The sequence below is a fragment of the Lissotriton vulgaris genome, chromosome 9 (genome assembly GCF_964263255.1).
Source record: "Lissotriton vulgaris chromosome 9, aLisVul1.2, whole genome shotgun sequence".
In the NCBI taxonomy this organism is placed as follows: domain Eukaryota; kingdom Metazoa; phylum Chordata; class Amphibia; order Caudata; family Salamandridae; genus Lissotriton; species Lissotriton vulgaris.
Window position 1 is genome coordinate 372,579,617 of NC_141697.1, and position 20,892 is coordinate 372,600,508.

Sequence of the window (20,892 nt, forward strand, 5' to 3'; positions counted from 1 at the left end):
CAGCAGCTAACACCCAGTGTCCAACAAATCGCGAAGTTGCCCCCCCTCCCCTCCGCCCGCAACACAAGACAGCTTATCTCAATCCTGTTCATCCAGCCGCCCATCCAACTCCTCCTCTGCTGGGGCAGTAGCCGAGTCTTTGCGGTGCGCTAGCGACCACTCCTTCAGTGAGCGCTGCAGTGCCTTCGGGTCAGTAAACAAATGGGTTTTCCCCTGCCGATTCACTCTTTCTGGCTGGGTACAGCATGGCGTAGTCCAGGCCCAGCTCCCGCAACTGCCGCTTGTAGGGGACAAAGTGTTTCCTGGCCTCCTGGACCCTGGCGGTAAAGTCCGGGTACAGCGAGATCTCCGATCCCTCATGTTGCAACAACTTCTCACGCGCCAGGCGTAGTGCGACATCTATGTCTATAATTTAACAGTTTTGCAATTATTGGGGTTGGGGGGGCTCCCGGACGCGGCCGGGGTCCCAGCAAGCGATGCACCAGTTCCACCACAAACATCGGTGAGAAAACACCTTCCCCCAATACGGTGACCAAAAGCTTCTCCACCTATCTAGTCTCTCGGCATGCTTATCTAGGCGCTCCGCCATCCTGTCCATCCTGTACGTGAGAGCGTCAATTTTCGTGCCTAGCGAGGCCATGCCTTTCTGCAAACCCTTCTCCATTGCCATTAGTAGGCTTTTAATGTCCGTGCTAGGGTTCTCCGATGGAGCCGTGGGCGCGTGTTCCAGTGCCGCTCCCGCCGGGTCCTGGGATTTCGAGCGCCCCTGCTCAATGTTCAATTTAGTCTGCGATCTGTCATTTCTCCCCATGCTGCCCTGTGGATTCCGCCAGATGGGTCTGGCCACTACACAGCGCTGCAACCCAGTACAGATAGTGGGTTACACCTGTGAGAAGTTGGCCTGATATGTGATGCTCACTAATTCTAGTGATCACCTTGTATCATGCCAAGCAACCCTTATGATGATCGGTTGTAAGTCAACCTTATAGACCAGTTATCCTAGTGGTAACGTGGACAAAGCAGTCTTAGGCTAAACTCTGAAAGGCATGTGAAGCCAGCTGTATTACCATACACAACCCCCTTGAATACCAGATGAAAGGACACCACACAGATATATATTGAAAATATATGTTCGAGGCATGTGGGCTGCTGAATTCATATCTGTGCATAGACCGCCACCTAGTGTTGGGTCCGGATGATTGCACATTGTTGTCCTGGAAGAGTCTTCGAAGTATCACGAGATAGGTGGCTCCTCCCCTGGACTACAGTGCGCATGGGCATCGCCTCCATCCCCAGATTGTTTTTTTCCGCCATTGGGTTCGGATGTGTTTCGGTTCCCTCTGTCGGAACCGATAGTTGTTCAACTTCTACTCGAGACCAAAAGGTCTTTAGGCTGGGCGTCGGTATAGTTGCGTACGGGTTTCTTTCTGACTCTCAGCTCCTATCTCTTGCTGCCCTTCCACGTGCCTTCGGCGCGGACGGGCCTACACTACACCCTTTGCTATGGAGCGGACTCCATTCAAAAAGTGTCCGCTGTGTCACTCCAAATATTCACACCTCGACGTGCACCCTGTGTGCAATACCTGCTTGTCGCCGGATCACCGCGAAGACACCTGCATGGCGTGTTCGAAGTTCCGAAGCAAGAAGACTTTAAAGATTCGCCGGGCCAATCGGCTCCAGGCTCAATTGTCGGCTTCGGCGCCCCCACCAGATGACATTTTCCAGGAATCTGTCGAGGGAGAAGACGACGTGCGAGAGTCGGACTCTGGCCCCGCGTCCGAGGAGGAAAACTACGACGCGGGTGAAGCGGACTTTGACGAAGTCTCCGACGAGGTAGGGGACGACGATCAGGCTTGTGCCACGATGGGAGATAGCTCAGAGGAGGAGCATCCCCAATCAGACTCAGGGGTTATTCCCCTTCATACGGCCCAGGTCGAGGGATCGCCTTCGGGCCTTACCCAAGATCTACCTATCAGTCCTGCGTCCCCGCCTCCGGGCCCGGACATTTCTAAGCCATCACTTATGTTGAAGAAAACAAAAGTGAAACCAACTGGTCACGCACCCTCGGATGCGAAACCGAAACTGAAAGTTGCGTTGGTAAAGAAGGTTCTGGAGGCGTCAACTTCCAAGAAAACCAAAATGGCCGACTTGAAGAGCCACGCCAAGATGGCCGACCCGAAGCCATCGGGGTCGACGCCAAAGGCGAAGGCCTCCGACGCGACCGCGTCGGCGCCGAAAGGGGTCGGGGACCCGAAGACGGTTTCGAAGAAGCGTCAGGGCGACGACGCACCTAGGCATGGGGCGTCGGCCCCGAAGAAGAAGCCTACCGGCGATCAGGCTCTCGAAGATGAGGGGTCGCTCGAGCAGGTGCAACCCTCGGCAACCTTTACAAAGAAAGTGGGGGAATCCTTACAGCGGATCCGAAAGCCCACGGTGGTTCCCGATCAGGACACTGTAGTGCCTACGCTCACGCCTAAGCCTACTAAAGAGAAAACGCCTATTCGTTTCACCCTTCCACCCAAGTCGGCGCCGAAGGCCTTCGCGCCGAAACAGGGCGGACATTCAGGGGAGGTGTTAACGCCGAAAGCTGCCTTGGTGGTGTCGAAGCTTCGGCTCCAACCGCTTGCGGTAGAAGAACGTCGTGAGGTCATCATCGACGCCAACACCGGGAAACTGTCGCTCCTCAAACGAAAGATCACGTCGGAGCCGGCGTTGGAACCTTTTAAGTTCCCGCTCAAGAATAAAAAGTACTCTGCGGACTCTTCGGTTCTGGTGGAACCTGTGTCCCCACAGGCCTTGGAACACTCGCCGACGCATTCCCCAGCGGCCGATGCGGACGAGGAAGATGCCGAGTACAACTATCCTGCGTACTCGGATCCGGAGGAGGAGCATGTGCCTTGGGCCGCAGGAGGCGACACAGAAGACCCGCAGTCGGGTCAGGACACTCAACTTTTCGCCGCCAAGACGTCCCCGACAGAGGACTCGGCGGCCTTCAATGCTTTGATAGAGAGAGCTGCGGCGAACCACGATGTCGAGCTGCACTCGGACCCCGTGGATGCGGACTTCTTATTCGACACCTTCTCGGTAGCCGAAAAGCAAGTCAAAACGCTACCGATGCTTAAAGGGGTGCTTAAACATGCACCGGAGGTTTTCAAAGAGCCCACCCGGGCGCGGGTGGTCAACCCTCGCATCGACAGGAAATATAAGGCGGCACCCACGGATCCCACTTATATCAAGGGACACTTTCCATTGGACTTCTTGGTTGTTTCCAACGCTCGGAAAAGGGCGAATTCTCAGACTACTGGTGACGCTCCTCCCCCAGACGAAGAGTCCAAGATCTTTGAGGCCTCGGGCAAACGCATTGCTGCACAGGCAGCTAACATCTGGAGAATATCTAACACCCAAGCCCTGCTTGCACGTTATGATAGGGCCCATTATGACACATTAGAGGCCATTCTGCAACACTTGCCTGACCAATACAAGGAGGCAGGAGAGATGCTCATTCAGGAGGGTAAACTCATTACAAATGCATCCATCAAATGTGCTCTAGACGTGGCAGATACAGCCTCTAGAGCCATCAATACAAGTGTGTTACTTAGACGTCATGCCTGGCTTCGAATTTCGGGGTTCAAGCCCGACATCCAAACCACCATTTTAGGTCAAACAGTGAATCCTGACCATCTGTTTGGCCCTGAGGTGGATGCCTCACTAGAAAAAATGAAAAAGGATACCGAAACTGCAAAGTCAATGGGGGCTTTACAGAGTCAGCAGTTTCGGGGTGGTTCCTTTCGCCGTTCAAATTCAAAAGGCACCTCCCGGGGACAGGCATCCCAGTCCACACAATACTACAAGGGTAACACCCAGCCCTCGTATAACAACAAGGGTAGAGGTGGTTACAGAGGCAATAATACCAAAGGCAGGGGACGTGGAAACAATGGCTCCAGGTCCACCACCACCAACAAACAGTGACGTCTTGTCACTGCCCCCCGACCATGCAACACCGGTTGGGGGGAGACTTCAGCAGTTCCTGCCGGCGTGGAAGAACATCACCACGGACAGGTGGGTGAGGTCCCTTATCCAGTACGGGTACTGTCTAGAGCTTACTTCCATTCCACCAGACATACCCCCAAAAAGCCGTCCTATGTCAGGCGAGCATTTGACCTTGTTGCAGCAGGAAGTTCTAGTTATGCTGCAAAAAGGGGCAATAGAGCTCGTTCCATTGCGAGAGCGGGGAACAGGGGTTTACTCCCTCTATTTCCTAATTCCCAAGAAGGACGGATCCCTCAGACCTATCCTGGACCTCAGGCCCCTAAACTGGTACATACTCTCGGAGCACTTCCATATGCTCACGTTGCAGCAAGTGCTTCCCCTGCTCCAGCAGGGGGTTTTTCAGGCTACACTGGATCTGAAAGATGCCTATTTTCATATCCCCCTACATCCTTCCCACAGGAAGTATCTCAGATTCACGCTCTTAGACCAGCATTACCAGTTCAAGGTCCTGCCGTTCGGTGTCACCACGGCACCAAGGGTATTTACGAAGTGCCTAGCGACTGTGGCGGCGCATCTCCGTCGCCAAAACGTCCACGTCTTTCCTTACCTGGACGACTGGCTCATTCAGGCAAGGACGGAACAGCAGTGCGTAGACCATGTGTCACGCACCATTCATCTCCTGCACGATCTGGGTTTCTCACTGAACTACCCCAAGTCCCATCTCCAGCCCGCCCACGTGCGACAGTATCTGGGCGCGACAATCAACACTCTGGCGGCCACTGCGCAGCCAAATTCAGTGAGAATCGCCAGTATCCAGGCGCTGATCCAACGGTTCAGACCCCAACACTCGCTTCCAGCGAAGGTGTTCATGCAGTTGATAGGCATGATGGCCTCCTGCATCTCCATTGTCCCGCACGCGAGACTACATATGCGTCCGCTTCAGGAGTGCCTAGCACGTCAGTGGACTCAGGCTCATGGGCAACTGACAGACCTAGTGTTGGTGAGCGGTCGGGCATACAACTCTCTGCATTGGTGGAATCCACAAAACCTTTGCAAAGGCCGACCATTCCAGGAGCCTGTCCCACAGATTATCCTGACGACGGACGCCTCTCTCCAGGGATGGGGAGCGCATGTACTCCATTACACTGTGCAGGGACTATGGACACTACAGCAGAGGAAGATGCACATCAATGTGTTGGAACTGATGGCAATCTTCATGGCCTTGAAGGCGTTCAAAGTACATCTGTGCAACAAGGTCGTGTTGATCCGGACGGACAACATGACGGCCATGTACTACATCCAGAAACAGGGGGGCACACACTCTCCACAGCTGTCTCATCTGGCTCAGAGCATGTGGAAGTGGGCCATTCAGAGGAACATCTTCCTCATGGCAGAGCACCTCCCGGGCAAGGACAATCAGATGGCGGACCTCCTCAGCAGGCACAGCCATCAGATGCACGAGTGGGAGATACATCCATCGGTACTCCAACCGTACTTCCAAATGTGGGGTCATCCAGAGATAGACCTGTTCGCCACAAAGGAGAACGCAAAATGCCAAAGCTTCGCCGCCAGGTTCCCACACCCCCAATCAAGGGCAATGAGATGTGGATGAACTGGTCAGGCAGATTTGCGTACGCTTTTCCCCCAGCACCTCTGATACCGCTGGTGGCACGCAAGCTCAGGCAACACTCGATGACGCTCATCCTGGTTGCTCCAACGTGGGCTCGCCAACCATGGTACACCACGTTTCTGGAACTCTCCGTGGTACCGCATCAGAGGCTTCATCTCACTCCCAGCCTTCTGGCGACATTCAGCACCCAGATCCGCAACAGCTCAACCTGGCGATCTGGCTCCTGAAGTCCTAGAGTTTGGCTACCTCAATCTTCCTCCCGATTGCATGGACATCATTCGGGAGGCAAGGAAGCCCACTACTAGAGCTTGTTATGCGGCTAAATGGAAGAGGTTTGTCATCTACTGTGTGAACCACGACATTGACCCGCTAGATGCTTCCATTCAAAACATCATCTGTTACCTTTTTCACCTGTATCGATGTAATCTAGCGTACTCTTCCATCCGCATTCACCTGTCTGCTATGGCAGCATACCTCCAAAATAGGCAGCACCTGTCACTCTTTAAGGTCCCTGCTATCAAGGCCTTTCTGGAAGGACTCAAAAGGGTCATTCCACCAAGGACTCCACCAGCTCCGGAATGGAACCTCAACGTGGTTCTTACAATGCTGATGGGTCCTCCTTTTGAGCCACTGCACTCTTGTGAGCTTCAGTTTCTGACTTGGAAGGTGGCTTTCTTAGTAGCAATTACATCGCTACGGAGGGTTAGTGAGTTGCAGGCACTCACCATCCAAGAACCTTTTTTCCAAGTACATGCTAACAGGGTGGTGCTCCGCACTAACCCTAAATTCTTACCCAAAGTAGTCTCACAATTCCACATTAACCAAACAATTGAATTGCCGGTGTTTTTCCAAAACCCAGAGACGCTGGCGGAGCGCATGCTCCACACCCTTGATGTGAAAAGGGCCTTGATGTACTATGTGGACAGGACTAAAGATTTCCGCAAAACCAAAAAACTTTTTGTTGCTTTTGCCACACAACACAAGGGAAACGCTATCTCCAAGGCGGGGATTGCTAGATGGATAGTAAAGTGCATTCAGATCTGCTACGCTAAAGCTAAGCGCACTCTCACTATCCCACCGAGGGCCCACTCCACTAGGAAGTTAGGGGCCTCTATGGCTTTCCTAGGTAACATTCCCTTAGAAGATATCTGTAGAGCAGCCACATGGTCTACCACACATACTTTCACTAAGCACTACTGTGTAGACGTGCATTCCAAACAGCAGGCAGCTGTTGGTCAGGCTGTTCTAAAAACGCTTTTTCAGACTGCTGCAGCTGGCACGGGCGGCCGCCGTTAATGGAGGGACTGCTATGTATTCTATGCACAGATATGAATTCAGCAGCCCACATGCCTCGAACTGCAAATGCTACTTACCAGTATGCATCTGTTCTTGGCATGTAGGGCTGCTGACATTCATATCGCCCACCCTCCTCCCCGGCGCCTGTAGCAGCTGCAGTATTTATTCATACAAACACATATGCTCATAGCATGGTCATCACTCACATTCTTCACTCCATCTCTGCCAATGGCTAAAAACAATCTGGGGATGGAGGCGATGCCCATGCGCACTGTAGTCCAGGGGAGGAGCCACCTATCTCGTGATACTTCGAAGACTCTTCCAGGACAACAATAGGCAATCATCCGGACCCAACACTAGGTGGCGGTCTATGCACAGATATGAATGTCAGCAGCCCTACATGCCAAGAACAGATGCATACTGGTAAGTAGCATTTGCAATATATTTATTAACTACAAATATCCCCTGAACTCTTTATGAGCACAGAAGCACAAGCGTTAAACAAAACACAGTTTAAAATACACAAAAGTTGCACAACATGGATGAGCCCTAGGGGCCACCTAAACCATATACTAAGAAAGTGGTATAAGAGATACCAATCGATAGGGAAACAGGCCTAGGGCCTTGGGAATCGCTGGAGCTGTTCGGGACTAGCAGTGACTAAGTCGGGAAAGGCCCGCGGGACTCTGGTGCAGTGTTTAAAGTGCACGCACTCACCAATACAAAGTCTATGGTGCGTAAAAGTTAGAAAGTTAGTTAGGAACCTTCCGAGTAACCTAGAAAGCTGAAACTTGAGACACAGGCCCTAGAGGTGTGTACCAGTGTAGGAACACCGGCATTGCTGAGTTACCTCACCCACAGGAAGCTGGTGCATAGGGTCGAAGTAGTGTCGGGTTTCGTCACGCTGGTCGATGGTGCTTGGAGCTGAAGATGCTGCAGGCGGCTCGATGTGAAGAGTTCCGGTGATCCAAGGCTGGATCTGAAGTTGTGAAGACCTGAAAGCAGAGGGGACAATGTTCAAAGTCACTAGCCAGTGACTACCGTGGAACCAGATTAGAACCAGGTGATGTCGGGTGCAAACAGGCGTTGAGGTGTAGCTTCTCTCTGCAGCCATGTGGACACCGGGGGTCAAGGACGTCCAATGAATCCTGATGATGCAGTGAGAAAGGGACTCATGTCTGAGTATACCCTGCCACACCTATAGTGGCCAAAAACGATTCAGAAAAGGGGGTGGTGATGAACAGAGTGTCTGAATTAAGCAGACCACTCTTACCCAGTCCAGAGATCAGGGCTTGATCCATCACCGTCACTCTGTTCATCACCACCCCCTTTTCTGAATCATTTTTTGTCCACCATAAGCGTGGAAGGGTATACTCAGATGTGAGTCCCTAGCTCATTGCACCATCAGGATGCAAGCAAGCCGGGCCGAAGACGGCTGAAATGCCAGAAACCGGACCCGGTAGCTTGTTTCCTTCCCAGTATAAGAATTGGCTTGGTAGTTTGGTCTGCCCTGTTCCCATGATGCACTGGGCCAGGGTCAGACTAATTTGCATATAGCCAAGTTCTGAGCTGGGATGGTGCAGTGAGCTAAAAAAACGGTGATGGATCAAGCCCTGATCTTTGGACTGGGTAAGAGTGTCTGCTTAATTCAGACACTCTGTTCATCACCACCCCCTTTTCTGAATCATTTTGTGTCAAATATGGAGGCCAGGCCAGGGGTGGCACAATACATGCTGCAGCCCCTGGTAGACCTTGGAAACACCTATGCCCTGGGTACCTAGGGTACACTGTTACAGGGGCCAGTAAGGTGAACCAGTTCCAATTCGTAATGCACCTAGGGTGAATTGGCTGTAATTTAGAGATAGAACAGCAGGCTGTGGGTCTGATTAGCAGGCCCACAGCCACATTAAGTCATAAACCAGTGAAGCAAAAAGCAAAAATTTGGGGTGACCATAGGATAGCAGACCCTACTCTCCTACACAACTCTCCCCCAAAAGCAGGGACATTAGACTAACCTTGACCAGTTGTGTCTTCATGTTCTAAGTGGAGATACCTGGAGAGACCATCTGCGTTGCCATGGTCAGTCCCTGGGCGGTGCTCCACTGTAAAGTCCATCCCCTGTAGGGAAATGGACCACCTGAGTAGTTTGGGGTTTTCACCCTTCATCTGATTAAGCCATAAGAGGAGCTTATGGTCTGTCTGAATCTTGAAGTGAGTGCCAAACAAGTATGGTCTCAACGTCTTCAGGGCCCACACCACAGCAAAGGCCTCCCTCTCAATGGCTGACCAACGTTTTTCTCTGGGGGTCAGCCTTCTGCTAATAAAAGCAATGGGCTGGTCCTGGCCATCTACATTAAGCTGTGAAAGCACTGCTCCCACTCCCAACTCAGAAGCATCTGTTTGGACAATGAATTCTCTTGAGTAGTCAGGACTCTTCAGGATAGGTGCAGAGCACATGGCCTTCTTCAGGTCATCAAATGCCTTTTGACAGTTTACTGTCCACTGAACCTTTTTGGGCATCTTCTTGGATGTCAGATCATTAAGAGGAGTCACAATGGACCCATAGTTCTTAACAAACTTCCTGTAGTACCCAGTCAGGCCCAAGAAAGCTCTGACATGAGTCTGTGTAGTTGGAGTGGACCAGTCCTTGATGGTCTGGATCTTACTCTCCAGTGGTTGAACTTGGCCTCCACCTACAAGGTGGCCCAGGTATACAACCTTGCTCTGCCCTATCTGGCACTTTGTTGCCTTGATAGTGAGGCCTGCCTTTTGCAGAGCCTCAAGCACTTCCTTCAGGTGGACCAGGTGATCCTCCCAGGTGGAGCTAAAGACAGCAATATCATCCAGATATGCTGCGCAAATGTCATCCAACCCAGTAAGGACTTGATTCACCAACATTTGGAAGGTGGCAGGTGCATTTTTCAAACCAAAGGGCATCACCACAGATTGATAATGCCCTCTAGGGGTAGAAAATGCTGTCTTGGCTTTAGACTCCTCAGCTAACCTGATTTGCCAGTAGCCAGCTGTCAAGTCAAATGTGCTCAAATATTTGGCAGAAGCCAACTTGTCAATGAGCTCATCTGCCCTTGGAATAGGGTGTACATCTGTCCTGGTGACAGCATTGAGTCCTCTGTAATCCACACAGAACCTCATCTCTATCTTGCCATCTTTGGTGTGAGGTTTGGGGACCAGAACCACTGGGCTAGCCCAGGGGCTCTCTGAAGGCTCAACGACACCTAATTCCAGCATCTTTTGCACCTCAGTCTTTATACAGTACCTGACATGATCAGGTTGCCTGTAAATCTTGCTCTTTACAGGAAGACTGTCACCAGTGTCCACCACATGGGTACACCAGTTAGTCTGACTGGGTGTCAATGAGAACATATGCCTGCAGAACTTGTCTACAGTCATTTTGCTGATGTTCAGTGAGGCTGCCATCTAAGGCCACACCATCAACTGAGCCATCCTCAGGGTTCTGAGTGAGCAGGTCTGGGAGAGGGTCACTCTCTTCCTCCTGTCCCTCATCTGTAGCCATGAGCAAGCCCATGTCTTCCCTGTTGACATATGCCTTTAGTCTGTTGACATGGAGCACCCTGTGGGGGCTCCTGGGATTTCCTAGGTCCACCAAGTAGGTGACCTCTCCCTTCTTCTCCAGAATTGATGGGGTCCAGACCATTTGTCTTGGAGTGCTGCTGGGGCCACTGGCTCCAACACCCATACCTTCTGTCCTGGCTGAAACTCAACCAAGACAGCCTTTTGGTAATGCCAAACTTTCTGTAATTCTTGGCTAGCCTCAAGGTTTTTGGATGCCTTTTCCATGTACTCAGCCATCCTGGAGCGGAGACCAAGTACGTAGTCCACTATGTCCTGTTTAGGCTTTTTGAGAGGTAACTCCCATCCTTCCTTCACTAGACATAGGGTCTTGTCAGGCTCTGGGCTCGGGCTCCGGCGGGAGGCGGCGGCAAAGCAGACGTCGATTCGCTGGTTGGTACCTGTGTTCACAGGATGGCCACTCCTAGGCCACAAGGGAGATGCTCTTCAGTCTTCTTTGCAGCAGAATGTCGAAGTCCAGTCGTCTTCTTCGCTTCAAGTTGATTCAGGATGATCTGAGGTGCTCTGGCACTGCTCCCACTCTTATTCCCAATCTGAGGGGTGGATCACCTGCTAGGTCCCTCCTCTGGGTGGGACCAGGAAGGGGGGGCGGTTACAGCCCCTTTCCTTTGTCCAGCTCCTCGCCAGGCCTGGGTCTGGAAAGTCCCAGGACCGGTTTGGACTGGCTTATGCACGGGGACACCTTGTGTGCCCCGGGCATGTCTCAATCTATTCAGCCCTGTCCTACCCAATACACAAAATCCTGTCTGGGGTGGTGCTCGCACCTCCCAAGGCAGGAAACCCTTTGTCCAAGCCTCCTTCGCTGGAAGGACTCCCAGCAGCAGGAGGTCAGACTTGTCTGTGGTGGCAGCTTCCATTTTGTGATGCTGAGGCTCTGGTTAACTTTAACCGGGGTTAAGGCTACACACATGTCGTGTCCCTCTAGAAGGGTGGAATGCTATCCCCGTCGACAGAACTGTCGAGGGGATAGTATTCCAAATCGTATGACACCTTACTCGACATGTTTTGATAAAGCCAAACCAAAGATAGCATATAACCGCGAGGATTATAATGCACTTAAGAGTATATGGTTTGGCAATATCCTGGAACAGCTAAGGGAGTGGTTCCCGACAGCTGCAGACAGGCTCAGCTCATGCTAGAGAACCATCTCACATATTTCCAAGCACTCTGCCTCCAGGATTGAAGAGGCCTTCCATAGGAGTGGCTGATAGGAACATATGTGTCCAGTTTAAGGTTAGATATAGGGATACTATATCTAAGTAAGAGGTGATCACTCAGCTGGGGTAATTTGGTGTAATCAGCCAGTTGTGTCAAATATGGAGGCCAGGCCAGGGGTGGCACAATACATGCTGCAGCCCCTGGTAGGCCTTGGAAACACCTATGCCCTGGGTACCTAGGGTACACTGTTACAGGGGCCAATAAGGTGAACCAGTTCCAATTCGTAATGCACCTAGGGTGCATTGGCTGTAATTTAGAGAGAGAACAGCAGGCTGTGGGTCTGATTAGCAGGCCCACAGCCACATTAAGTCATAAACCAGTGAAGCAAAAAGCAAACATTTGGGGTGACCATAGGATAGCAGACCCTACTCTCCTACAACACCGGCCCCCCAGGGCGCCACCCCCTAGATCTAGGGGCAGAGTTCGCGTATGGGTGCCCGACTGCACCTCCAGGATGGTCCCCACTCCAGCTGCAGCAGCGTGGCCCCCGTGGTCCTTCAGGCTGCTCTGCGGGGTGGCGTCACTCTCAATCCAGCCTCTCCCGCCTCAGTTCAGTCGCCGGGGTAGGCCAATGGAACTCATGCCGGCCAGGACTTGGGTATCCGCACCACCCAACGCAGGGCCCCAGGCGTGCGCAATCTCTGGGACCGGGAGACCAGTCGAACGGCAAGACACTCACAGGTATCGTAGCGTTCGGAGGAAGGAGACTCTCACCACCCGGATGCCCGCTATTATTTTCCTGTGCAATGTAGTCTAAATGGTATTACCCTCAATATAGACTGTGGTATCAAGGAACTCCACACTAGATTCACTGATTTGTGATGTGAATTGTAAATTAAGAACATTGTCATTTAGTAACATAATGAATTCCTGTGCACTTTCAATACTGCCATCCCAAATTAAAAAACACATCATCGCTATATCTATACCATTTGATCACGTTAGTATTAAAAATTACACCATGCGTGCCTCTGAGAACCTGCTCCTCCCACAAGCCAACATGTAAACATGCATAGCTTGGGAGCTTGGGGAGAAGCAGGAACCCATGGCCACCCCTTGTCTCTGTAAAAACAGCTCTTTACCAAAATTGAAATAGTTGTTAAAAGGACACCATTTGATCCATTCTAAAAGCATCAGATTATGGGGATAAAAATTCAACTGTCTTGTATCCCAAAAATATTTGACCGCTGTTAGGCCAGTTTGATGGTCTATGCTGGTGTACAGTGCCTCCATGTCAAGTGTAATCAAAAGCTGGCCAGGTTTCCATTCTGTTAATAAATATATATATATATATATATATATATATATATATATATATATAGAGAGAGAGAGAGAGAGAGAGAGAGAGATATTCAGATGTGTGTATATATAGTTATGACTGTTCTGACGGTTCCTTATATATGTGGATACTAGTGTATCTGAAAGATTTATCTCATGCGTATCATGCTAGATTTTAAACAATTATTAGAATTGTTTCTGGTATATGTCCATAATATTTTGAGTTTAAGGTTTCATGTCTCCCACCGTCTGCTAACAGTATAGTTTCATGGTACTGCTTGCTATTCTGATTCAGGCATGTGAATCTATGAAAGATTACCCAATACTGGTTAAGAAAAGAAGTTACTTTCCTATAACTACGTTTATCCAGTATTGGTATCTTTAATAGATTCACATGCAACCCACCCTCCTCCCGGAGAGTCAGTTCTCATTGAATGGTGGGATCCTTACTTCCCAATTGTGCTTTGAAAATCTGAAGAGAACTGGCTCCTGCTGGGAGTGTTCTAGAGGGTGCTGATTGGCTGTGTGCCAACATTTGGTCCTTTTTTTTAAAAAAGGACATGGATAGGCAACTAATTAGATTGCCTAGGGCCATTATAGCCTATTAAGGATTTAAGGCACTGCTTGAATATTTTACTGTGGCACTCATCTCGGCGACGGGGAATGATTCAGGTATGTGAATCTAGGAAAGATACCAATATTGGATAACCATACTTACAGGTAAATAACTTATTTTCATCCTGATGACCTGAAGAAAGAAGATGGACGATAAGTCGCACAGCAAGAACCGAACTTGACACCAACCCTGCCACCCTGCCTGTTGACATCGCCTGTTGTACCAAAAACAGCTGAACTGTCCCTTGCATCCTGCAGACAGCAAAATAAGAACCAAGATAACGTCCGTGGCGCCAAGCACCACTGCACCGAGGCTCGAAGACCGTGTCGACGTGGGCCAACAGTGTCAGCGTGGTCCTCAAGGTACCGAGTCCACTATGGAGTGATCCCTTGTGACCTTCACCGATGTTGCCTGCAGCCTCTGTTGGCAGGCCCCTCAACCGCGAGTTTTGTCAGACGGAGAAACCGGATTCCCCAAAATCTTCTGCACCTGCGCTGCCTGTCCCGAAGAGAAGATCAAAGGTGTCCTCCAACATCACAAGAACCGAAGCCACTTGTTGAATTCACCTGACTGGTCTCCCAATCCCCTCCTGCAGCCTCTTTCTGCTGTGACCGTTCTCCAAAGTTTAACATTAGACCCCCAAAGCAGTTTTGCACCCAGCCGCCCTAGTGCAGCTGGTGGTGCTCTGCTGGTGCTACCTTGGATATTTCCCACCACGCACCTTACCTCCTGGAGAAGGATCCCGTTAATCACTGACAAGAACTAGTAAATCACATATGATTTTTCTCCCATAGGTTAACGTTTCAGTACTCAGAAATTGCATTAAGTGTGGACTTTTTGAACTGAAAAGAATTCATATTTAAAAATGTACTTACCTGAACGATTTTCTTCGGATGCCTAAATCTATATAAAGATACTTGCTATTTTTATAAATTGGTGCAGATCTCCTTATTGAGTCATTTGTCTCATTTATTCACCATTATATGTATTTTCAGATATCTTTCACTCTCCTGTGTTAAGCCTAAGGCTGCTCGACCACACCGCCCCTAACAGAGTACCTGGGGATTGCCATAGGAAGCCCACTGTCTACACATAAGGGAACCCTGCACTATTTACACAATACATCTCCTTTTGATATATCATATAAGGAGACTGCTTACCACACAAGGAAATTCCACATTGTATGCCATGATTTCCTGTGGCATGAGGTGCAGTGCACCTGCTGCTTTGATCATGTGTGATGTTAAACACAATCTCCTACAGGAAATGGTCAGCCCTGTAGAAGAAAGTAAGGTAAATATGGCAGATGACTATATTGCAATGTTGCAGTTGTAGAATTGTCACACCACGGTATTCAATACATTTAAAACTTGAGATGGGGATGTCTAATTGTGCTTGAGTAAAGTGTCTTTTGGAAGAATGTATTCGGTGATATAACACACTGCCCAAGTTTGAATGAAAGGCCACATTACAGACCATTCCCCACAACTCAGATAAACTCTCATGTATGCCACCCCCCATTGAGTACCACCAGTGTAACCATTGTGGGTTTCAGACCATAACCCTGTCACTCTTCTGCTGCACTTTAATCCCTTATAGTAAACCTGCTAGACATGGTGACACAGCAGCCTAAGTAGTCATTTGCATGCAGCCACCAGGAGTATAAAAACCCATCTCTGCCCAGAAACTACTAATCATACCTGACCTCCAAATGTTTTAACAATATGCAGTTCCCCTGTGTCGAACCAAAGAAAACAATCTCGAGTTGTCCTGATCAGATCGCAGGAACATGAACCTTATGAAGCATCCATATTCTTAACAACACTGCAAAAAGTAGAGGCCTTCATGGAGGTCATTTGGCAGGTTTTCTGCACACTTCCGGCTCCCTGTGACACCCCTTTGGGCACCTAGGAGGCCTCAAGTCTGATTTCCTTCTGCAGATCCGACCCCTCTATCCAATCTGTGCCCCCTGACCCCACAGTGGAATCTGTCCCGACTCTGTGGCTGAACGCCGATGCCGACTTCGAACACGGAGCCTCAATCCAGGCCGGTTCCTGCCCTATTGATGCTGGCTCTGACAATGCCAATGCCGGAGGAGAACCCAGTTGTCTTGTCAGATTCATAGACTAATCAGCCACGACCTTAACTGTATCATGCCCACAGCATGTTACAAGGCAGCTGGCCAAATCTCAATCACATTCTGACACAATGGGCCCCTTCCCATGAGTCACCCAAAGCACTCCGAAATATTTTTGCCCGTGATTCAGAGCATAGCAAACTTGGTATAAGGGACAACAGTGGGGATGACGGGGATGATTCATCCCACTACTATGAAGACATTTAAGAGTCCATTATGCTGGATACTACCCCCGGGATTGAGTTGAATAGACTAAACCCAAGTTAGTTCCCTATAACTCCTCCTTACAGAGAATCTGAGCTGATGGATGCTTCTGGAAAAATCATGTTTTCTTTTGCTAGTCTTGAACTTAGATCAGGTAATGCCGGCTGCATATGGGGTGGCCATTCACATGCCAGGTGAGATACGATTAGCGAGACCGTGCTGACAAGTACCGTAGTAATTTGGCTCAAATCATTCAGTAAGGCCAAGACGCACAAAATGTCTTCCGCTCCAGGTTGAACACTGCTGACCTCTTAGGCAGGACAGTTTGCCCCAGGAGTGGTGCTTAGGTGGTACGCAAAGGTGGATCAACAAGTTTTTCGGATGCTGTCCAAGAGTCATTAATGGATGTTCTTATAAATGGCACCCAGTTCTTTAGAGATAAAGCAGGCTCTGCACTGAAGCTCTTCAAAGGAAGCTAGGCCACAGCTCCCTTACTTGTCCTTTCTGTGCTTGTGCTGCATTATCTCCGTACCTTTTGAGGCTTTGGAAGGGATTTATCCAAAGATCACGCCAAGTCCTCCACCAGCGCAACAGAACCCCCACCCAATTCCTTTCGAGATCTGGTATTTAGGAGTCAAAATCCAGGCTCTCAAGGGCAATGTACTACCCAGTCACCCTCTCCTCCTGCTGCAGCTTCCAGACCACTCTAGTTTGACCTCCACAGCACGTGACGACCCTTTTGAATACCGCACAAGTTTTGATCTCCCTCTCCATGGGTGGCGAAACCTAACATCCAACCAGTGAGTACTCCAGATCGGTGAACAGATTTATGATCTGTCGTACTTTTAAGACCCGCCCAAAGTTCCACCCACATCAGATTGGCAGTTGGAATATCATTTGTCCACAATACGGCAGGAAGCTCAGGCACTTTTTGACAAAGGAGTCATAGGGTTCCAGCATTGGAAATAGGAACTGCATGTTAATTCTGTTAGTTTTTGATGCTGAAGGATAGACTGAATCATTTGTGCTATTTTGGGTTTTTACTCTCTCAACGTCTCCATGAAAAGGACAATTTCAAGATGCTCTCATTGGCAAGTTTTTATTTGCCCTGGATCCAGGAAAACCAGATGGTAGTTCTGGTCTTGCTGGATGCCTAGTTTCACATCCCCGAACTTCAGTCCCATAGAGCTTAACGGTGGTACTAAGTGGACAAAGGGCATATTCAGTTTTACATGCTCCCCTTCTGCCTCACAAGTGCCCCTTGGATGTTTGGCAAGTGGTTGCAGCACATATTTGGAGGTTGGGGATACCAGTGTCCCCCAAAAGAGGCGACTGACTGTTGAAGCCGGCTCACTACAGTCAGTCGTGAACCACCTTTATCTGACTCCTTTGTAGAAGTTCCGATCATCGGAGCTGTCCTGGGAACGGTGCAGTTTTGAGCCTTCCCTCTAGTTGAAAAACTCCAAGTTATTTGAACTATGATTGAATGTTTCATCCTCCATCCTGGGTCTTCATGAGAGGGGTTCTGAGACTTCTTAGCATCTTGGGCTCCTGTATCCTTCTAGTGGGCTTGGTCCATGTTTCAAAAGAGACTGCAAAAGACCTGCAGTGGTGGTGGTTCAACTGCAAATGTTTCGGTGGCAGCCCTCTCTCCCTATTCCATCTATAGCAGACTGAGGCAACGTTCTCATTGCTGCTGGGTTGGAGAGGTGGAGATCAGACTACTCCGTTCTCCTGCGGAGACGCATATACACATCATTTTGTTAGAGTTACGGACCACTCACTTTGCTTGAAGGCCTTCCTGCAGACCGTCAGAAGGTTGGTAGGTTTAGGTTCTCTTGGATAACACTATCGTCCTGTTGTACTGCAACATGCAGGATCGTGCAGGGAGGGGTGCTGTGCCAGGTGGCTATCTGCTTTTAGAAATAGCTGGTCCATCAGCTCATTTCCCTGGTTGTGACTCACCTGGCAGGATCTTTGAAATCCAGGGTGGACACATTCGGACCGTGGCATCTAGTGGTTTGCGAATGGCAAATATGCTCGGAAATGACCCCCTGGTCTAATGTCCTTGTCTCTGCTGAGCACGTACATTGTCAACACTATTGTGCACTGGTGTTCCCAATGGATCTGTCTCTCTGAGACACATTCTGCCTAGGGTGGAGCACTAAACTTCTTAATGCTTTCCCGCCTTTGCCTCGAGTTCTGAAGATCAGGACTGACAGGGCTCAAGTTAGCTTAGTGGCTCTGGATTGGGCCAGGGGAGCGTGAACCCTCTGGGCATAAGCATCTCTACTTCAAACCTGTCGCAGCTGCAGGGCAGGATCATGCAAACTGGCCTGTACAATCTGCACCTGCATTCATGGAGGTTGACTGGCGACAGTTGAATGCTTTTGACCTCCCAAAGTTGTGGATGTCATTCTAACAGCCAGATGCCTTGCTATAAAATCTTTCTGCAGGGAGTCTTCAATCGTCCAGCTCTTACAGCTTTGTAATAAGAAAAATCAATATTTTGGTGATTACACAGTTCCTCATTTTTACATTCTCTTTCACAACTTTCAACCAGTCATTCCTCCCCCTTGGAATATCCCGTTAGAAGCTTACATATAAAAAAATATTTTAAAAATGAGGTCAGGGTTCAGTAGTAGGTTATGCTTGCGTAAGTGGTGAAGTTTGCCTGTTGAGTGACACACATGCAGGAAAGATTCCCAATCTTTAAAACTGCATTGCTCTTTCAAAGAAGGTTTCTTTGGACCTGCCTGTGAGAGTAGACCATTAGTATTGCGGAAGGGAAGAGCAAGGGCTATCATTGCTGAAATCCTTATTAATGTGGTTCCTTCAAATCCTACTGCTCCCCATATTAATGCTTTGATGGCACATTGAGCCATTCAACATTATTTTCTTGATGAGCTTTTTTGTTTTCATGAAGGTTCCCCTCTGTGTTATTATTCGGAGAGAATGTAGATTGGCTCCATGCCACAGACTTTGGTTATTTCATATTTCTAAGTATTTTGTTACTATAATAACAAAAACCAATGATTTTGTTTATTAGGTGCAGATATTGATGCTCTCTGTGTCGCACCGAGACATGTTGACAGAAGTGACTTTTTTGCTTCATTTTATGAAAAATTGAAACTACAGGAGGAAGTGAAAGATTTGCGGGTAAGTCACTTTTGTTCCAGGTGGAGACTTTCATTTTTATAATGGAATTGGTATAATGGGAATTCAGTTCTAGTAAACTTGGCACGTTCATCTCCTTCTACAAATTACTTACTTAGATGATTTTTTTCATGAGGATACAGTACAGTTTGGAATCTGATGACCTAATAGATTCCTGTGTGCTTCTGTTCTTATCAGTTTTCACATTTTAAATAAAAGTACAGTTTTGCAGCATAAATCCCTTCTAGAATTTAATTCTGTGCTTTTTCCACCATGTAGTGGTAACTGAAGCTATTTGATACTCCCAGATTGCTCCCTGATTATATGCAAATACATGCAGAAAATGAAACCAGAATTGGTAATTGCTTCCAAAACCAAATGTATATTAAAAATTGTTATTTGAAAAGCATTTGTGCTAATATAATATTCAACTTTAAATTGCATTTCTCTCACGCACCATTTAGTAAAAAGTTTGATGCATGTTGTTTACATTTTATTTTTTAGTATTACACCTAGGGGTCTTTGTCTATGCTTTAGTGCGGACTTACGACTTGCCGAAATTCACAAACGTTCATAGATGTAGGTATGGAAAATGTATTCCTAGCAAACGTTTGTCATTTTCAAATTTCACTTGAACAAATATGCACACATTTGCTTATGTGAATGCCTGCTGACCAAATGCATATTCACCTTCCCTACTCCCCACCCCCACCTTTTTAGGTCTCGTCTACAGCATTGCTTTAGCAATGCTTGTTTGGCGAGATTATAGTAAGGCTTTCAAAAGTCTACCCAAACTGCAGATTAGGTACAGTTCATGTGTGCCAGGTGCGTGCACATTGCACACCCACACCGTTTGTCTGAGCCTCTGCATCAGACTTCAAAGGAATCCGCTCCCCCGCATCAGACTTCAAAGGAATCCGCTCCCCCCATGCAATGCTGAGAGTTTGACCTAGTCATGACCACCTATCTGAGTGCACTCTCCCTGCTCCCTAACACAGGTTTCTTCACTATAACACTCTTTTAGTTAATTTTACTCGCCTCTCATCTTTAACCCAGCCCACAGACACACAGACACACACAGACACACGCACACGCACACACCCCCACCCCACTCCCCACTCCCCCCGCCACGCAATGCAGCGTGCTTTACTGACACTTTCACTTTAATTCGGTTCTGGAAACGCAAAATGCGTTCATTGACTAACATGTCTAAAAGTATTTTAAGGTAAATTTCACAGTTTTGATTTTATAAACCCAGATTACTTTCTTGCGTGCACCACTCACGTGCTTCCCCCCTCTCCCCCCCCCCCCTTGCCCCTTCACTTTCCCTGCTGACATTCCCCCCTCCCTTCTCGCCCATTCCTTGTCACCTCGGCGTGCACTCACCCCTCATTTCTCCCCTTTCGGCCACTTTGATGTTCTCATGCTTATTTTTTTTTATTCACATACACATAGCACCTCCTCCTTTTCTGCGTAAGGCTACTCGTGGACAGATCTCGAATGCGATCTTCGGAAGGGAGGAAATTGGATATTTTGGGTTCTTTATGATATCTAGCCACTTTATTTAGTTCCTTCTCCTTTGCAAGAACATTTTGTGCAGTCTATTGACAAGGAATGTCTACGAACGCACACGTCCGTTTTATTTTGTGTTTTTTATTTTTTCATAATAAATCTGAAGGGAATTTTTGGTGTGCAGAAAAGTCTATTGGCGAAAGCGCTCTTAACTATATTTAATCTGAGTATAACGGATTTTAA

At 48.7% G+C, this 20,892-nt stretch overlaps 1 protein-coding gene across 1 annotated transcript in view; it reads left to right on the forward strand.

Annotated features, from left to right (window-relative positions):
• The window catches only part of PAPOLA (poly(A) polymerase alpha), an 829,479-nt gene that overhangs the window by 96,648 nt on the left and 711,939 nt on the right, over positions 1 to 20,892 (forward strand). Inside the window, exon 5 of the mRNA XM_086937747.1 lies at positions 19,031 to 19,140. Coding sequence (XP_086793873.1) covers positions 19,031 to 19,140 — 110 coding nt within the window. The remainder of the gene's footprint in view (positions 1 to 19,030; positions 19,141 to 20,892) is intronic.